Here is a 5,571-nt window from a genome sequence, read left to right as displayed (position 1 = left end):
AACCCAGGACCAGCATCAGGCCCTGTGCCCTGCCTCCCTGAGCCTGCTTCCCTTAGAGATGGGGCTCAGGGAAGACGGGGCGGCCTCGTGACACCTGGACCCCGTTAGGGGACGCGGCCTGCCTCAAGCCCTGCTCCAAAGAGGCAGCTCCACACCGGGGCTCAGCGAGCTGAACCCCCTTCTCAACGTTTGCTCCAATTTTCTCTCAATTCCTGCCTCACCCCAGAATACACGGCCAGAGCCCCATCAGAGAGACCAGCGGTGATGCTGGCAGCTTGTGACATAGCGGGACAGCACGCGCCTCCGGCTGGGGCCAGTGGGGACTCCTGGGACCGCGCCCGCCTCCTCCAGGTGCCCGCCTGGCCTCCCCTCGGCCTTGGCTCCAACCTCACCTCCTTGGGAGGCCCGTCCTGACCCCTGTCTAAGGGACATGGCCACCGTCGGATCCCCCCGGTTGGCTTTGTGGGCACGCCCACAGCCGCCTGGGGCCATTGTGCTTACTTCCTGCTTGTGTGTCCCCTCCAGGGGACGGTAAGCATTTCAGAGAAAGTGACCGTGCCCGCCGTGCCCGCCACCGAGCCCCCAGCAGGGTTCTGGCCCGGGACCTCCTCTGCTGCTCTGTGTGGCATCTAGTGAGAATTTTAATTCCGTAAATACAGCGGGGCTCGTCGGAGACCCCAGTTTTCCACTTTCAGTAACAGAGAGGATGACACGAAGAAATCCACAGGGCGTGGAAGGCCGGACGCCCGACAGACGCCTGCAGGACTCCCGGCCACCGCCACGCACGGGACACTGTCCAGGACAGAGTGCACGCTGGGCCAGGAAGCAGGCCCGGCACGCTGTGAAACACGAGGTCGTACAAAGTCCGCTCGCCGACCCACGTGGAATAGAGTTACGAATTCAGTGACAGAAAACCATTTCGGACATTCACAAGGAGGAGAAAATTAAACAGCACGCTCCCAAATATCCGACGGGCCAAAGAAGAGATCGGAGGAAAATTAGAAAATACTCGAGAGGAATGGAAACAAGGCTGTAGCACATCAGAGCCTGTGGCGGGGTCCCCAACCCCCGGGCCGTGGCCTGTTAGGGACTGGGCCGCACAGCATCGGCACTCAGCTCCGCCTCAGATCATCGGGCACTAGATTCTCGTAGGAACGCCGGTCCCTGGTGCCACAGAGCTTGGGGACCCCTGACCTATGGGCTGCAGTGAAAACAGGGCCGAGAGAGACTCAGAGTTGCAGACGCCTGTACTTAAATCAGTAACCTAAGCTCCCACCTTCCGACGCCGGGGAAAGAGCGAGCTGAACCCAAGAGCACGTGGAAGGGAGGAAATGGCCGGGCTGGGCGGGAAAACCAGAGAGCGGACGGAAAAACGGTGCGGAAAACTTTCCAGACACTGGCAAAGAACCGCCCGGGAAGGACATTCGGAAAACGCTCCCACTCACGACAGCACCTAAGAATAAATCACTTGAGAAGTAAATTTAACACCATTCGCAAACGTTAGCTCCGCCGGACCGCAGACCTCCACGCGAGGCCGGAACCGCGGGGCTGACCCGAGAAGCGGACGGCGGGAAGGTCAGTGGCCACGGACCTTACGGCCGTCCCCGTCACGTCCGTCAGTGTCCACCGACGCTGCAAAGCACAGCCTGTGACCCCGACCGGCACGGGGCGGAGGGGCCAACAGACTGTTCTCCGAGGTCGCCCTACGGCACACGCAGACACTCCCCTCCCCACTCACCCCGTCACCCCTCAAGATGGCCGAGTCAAAAGGTCAAAGGCCAGCAGCAGACTGATGCTGAGCCCAGGGCTCCCCGGCCAGGACCCCAGTAATGCAGCGTGGCTCCCCGGAGCGGAAAGGGGGCAAGGAGGAAGCCAACGCAGACAGGCAGGAGCAGGGAGACGGGAGCAGCACGGTGACGAAGCCACCAGCGTTACCTCATCTGTCTGGGACACCTGTCCGTCGGCCAAAGGCTCCAGCTCCGCGGTGGCTGGTGCTGCCAGGATGCTGTGGCCAGGACACACAGAGGTCAGTCACGGCACCTGGTACTAACTAATTCAACAGATTCTGTTGAAGCACCAGGCTCTGCTCAGCAGGGAGACAGACGCACAGACCGCCAGCCTCACGATGGCAGGATGGCGGCAAGGGGACCAGGGACGCGGCGGCTGCCTCATCTGGCCACAGCCACGGGGACTGGGGAGCAACGACAAGTAGGCAGGCAGGAAGGGGGCGCCTGGCTGCGGGGCCCCCTGAAGGGCGGGAAGGTTTCATCAGACAGGAGGGAGCGGCAGGAGGAGGCCGAGGGCCGAGGGCGGCCGGGGGCTCGGGGCCAGGCCAGGCCTCGCGGGCGCCACTCACCGCTGCAGGGCGGACAGCTGGAAGCGCTCGGTGCAGAACTGGACGAAGGTTCTCAGGTCCGTCTTGCTCACGCCGCCTATGGGGTTGATGTCGGCGCTGGAGCAGTCGTACTTGGTCAGGTAGCCGAGGAGGCTGGTGACAAGGGGAACACTGGGGTTCTGTGTGGCGGGCTGGAAAGGTGCGGGCCCTGCCGACGTGCAGCACCCCAGAGACATGCCGGGTGTGGCTGGGGCAGACGGGGGGCAGGGGCGGCGGCTGCCAGTGACTGAGGAGGCGCTCGGTGCCAGAGGAGACGGGCTTGGGGGTGACTGGCGTCCTGAGCAGGGTCGGGGCCTCGGCGCCTGGCTGGCAGCAGCAGGGCCACCTCCACGCCTGTCCACGCCCAGATGCCGCCTATGGGGGGCGAAGAGTGGCCCCCAAGATGCCCGCGCCCCACACCCAGGACCTGTGACGACGTGACCTTACAGAGCGGGGACTCTGTGGCCGTGATTAAGGTGGGGACCTCGAGATGAGGTTTTTATCCTGGACCCCTGGCGGGCACTAAACACAACCCAGGGGTCCTCAAAAGCGGAACAAGGAGACGGGGATTGGGGGGAGGGGAGGGAGGGACCACAGTCGGAGGAGCTGTGACCGCAGGACAGGCACAGGGAGGCTGCGCTGCTGGCTCTGCAGACGGAGGAGGGGCCGTGAGCCAAGGAACGTGGCGCCTCCGAAAGCTGGAGAGGCCAGGGAGAAGCACTCGCCAGGACGGCCCCGCCCTGCGACACCTGGCGACACCTGCGCTGAACGTCAATCGTACAGGACCGTGACAGAAGACTCATGGTGTCGCAGCCACCGGACACCCACCCCCCCGGCCCCACGCAGGCACCAGGCTCTCTCTGGACGGCTGCCCGTGCCCACCCCACCCCGAGCCCGCCCACCGCCCAGGGGGGTCCTGACCATGCGCACTCGCTGTCTGACCCTCCTTGTGGGGTCCTTTCCTTACGAGGCCTCGGGCTCTGGCCCCGCTTATCACGCCAGGCGCTGCCGCTGAAACACCAGCCACCTGCGACACTCGCCTACCCCTGATCCGGCTGGAAACGTGCCTGTCCTGTGAGTGCCACCTGGCAGAAGCTGCTTCCGGGAGGCGGCCCGGGGGGTAAGGGTCTCACCTCGGGGCCTTTGCCAGCCCCCCCTGTCCTCCCGCCTGCTGTGGACCTTTACAAACCATCGCTCCTCAGGGAGACCTTCCGTGGGCACCCCACTTACAACCCCGCTCCCCCACACCCCCCCCTTCGCTGCTGTGGTTCTCAGTGAGCTTTTCACGCAACACACACGGGGTTACTTATGCATCATCTGCCTCGCGCTACTACAGTAAAACGAGAACCGTCCCTGTTTTGTTGAGCACAGCGCCGGCCGTGCCTGATGCGTGGTGGCCGGTCAACACCTACGCGACAAACGAGCCCACGAATGCAGCGGGACCCCGATCGGAATCAGAAGTGACGAAGATGCAGAATCAGAAGCAACTTTTCAACAAGAAGCAACATGGTGGAAAATTATAAACCTGAGATTCTGCCCCAAAATGTAAAGGGAAAAAAAAATGGCTACGGCCCAGGAGGAGCCGGGGATGCAGCCCATGAAAATCAACCCAGCACGAGCAGCACACACAGGACCGGAAAAGGCACGACGAAGGAGAAAAGTCTCCTCGAGTCGGGGAGGCGAGGCCCGGCAGCGCAGAGCGACGGACGGGGCGACTGCTGAAGTGCGTGTCCTACGTCCGTTTTCTAAACAGGCATCTAGAAATTTTTAAGCACCCAGAAGCCAACCCCTACCACGAGGAAAAAGAAAAAAAAGTTTTTGCTAAACTATTAAATATCAGAAAACAACGGATAAAACTCGTGAGGGGGAAAAAGTGTTACAATAACATAATCACGTCACAAATAAAATTCTCGCACGTTACGAAAGAAAACAAAACACGACAAAACGCCAGTATTCTCATCTACATCAGGGCTCAGAACATACACCAGAATATACACGTCCCCCCCGCCCCCCGAAAAGCCATTCCTTGACTATAGCACCGAAGGCAACAAAAAGCAGTGGAAATGAACCAAACGTACAAGGAGGGGGGAGAATTTTTACCCGCTGTAGCGTGCTAATTTCAAACTGATGTAACTAGGTAATAAAGTGGGATTTAAAAGTCTAAAATATTTAACAGAGAAGACATCCGCAGACATGCCAGAGTGCGGGAAGATGAAAACGTCCATATTACAGGTGGATGGATGAATAAAGAGATGAATGAATAGATGGGTGATGGAGGATGGACAGAGGGATGGATAATGGATGGTGGATAGGTGAGTGGACGGGTGGGCGGATGGATGGTGGATGGACGGACGAACAGACAGGTGGGTGGCTAGATGAATAGATGGATCGACGGGTGCAGAGTGGGCAGGTGGGTGGGCAGACGGACGAATGGATGAGTAGGTGGGTGGATGGAGTGAAGGATAGATGAGTGAATAGAAAAATGGATGGACGGATTGACCCACAGCTGAATGGAGGAATAAATGACAGATAAAGCTCCTCAGGTAACAAGGAGCCGGTAGGAGCATCGAAGAGCCCGCTCAGGAGGGGGGCGGGTGGGGCGCCAAGGCTGGAGGGAGGGGTTGTGCTCCCAGCCCCCGCAGCTCGGCCTGACGGGCAGCTGGACTCTTTCTGGAAAGCTCTGACCGTTTTCCTAGCCTTGGGTCCCCATCGCCAATGACCTGTCTGGTTTGCAGGTGAAAACTGGACACAGAGAAACGGTTTGAGGGGAGTGGACTCGCCAAGGACAAGGACACAGACGAGGCTGCAGATGCGGGGGGTGGGGGGCAGGGTCGCGGGTCCGGACACCGCGTGAAGCGGAAACCACACGCAGAGCCTGAGGGCGGGGGGCGCATCTTCGCGCTCGAGTCCCTGCAAAATGCTGGGGAAATGACACTGCTGATGGACACGGGATGACGGGGTGCCCCCCCGGCACCCCTGGTGCTGAGAGCGGCCAAGACGTGGTGGAGACGCTGCTTCGGGGAGCACTCCCCTCCGAGATCCGGGGTGCTCGGGACCCCTCACCGCACCCGCCGGGCATACGCACCTCTCGTCCACGTTGGCGGACCCGAGCACCAGCAGTCCGCCTCCAGCGCCCCGAGACCAGAGGCTCAGCTGAGCGAATAGATAGGTGATGACCATCCGTAGCCGGGCCTGTC

General features: G+C 60.9%; 1 protein-coding gene across 1 annotated transcript in view; it reads right to left on the bottom strand.

Annotated features, from left to right (window-relative positions):
* LOC105299517 (glutamine-dependent NAD(+) synthetase-like) overlaps nucleotides 1-5,571 on the bottom strand; it is a 43,368-nt gene that overhangs the window by 4,209 nt on the left and 33,588 nt on the right. The window contains 3 exon segments of the mRNA XM_023537357.1: nucleotides 1,936-2,005; nucleotides 2,357-2,488; nucleotides 5,460-5,566. Coding sequence (XP_023393125.1) covers nucleotides 1,936-2,005; nucleotides 2,357-2,488; nucleotides 5,460-5,566 — 309 coding nt within the window.

The sequence above is a fragment of the Pteropus vampyrus genome, unplaced genomic scaffold (assembly GCF_000151845.1).
Source record: "Pteropus vampyrus isolate Shadow unplaced genomic scaffold, Pvam_2.0 Scaffold187, whole genome shotgun sequence".
Classification (NCBI taxonomy): domain Eukaryota; kingdom Metazoa; phylum Chordata; class Mammalia; order Chiroptera; family Pteropodidae; genus Pteropus; species Pteropus vampyrus.
The sequence above is the reverse complement of the archived record's forward strand: the minus strand, read 5'-3'. Positions and strand labels throughout refer to the sequence as shown.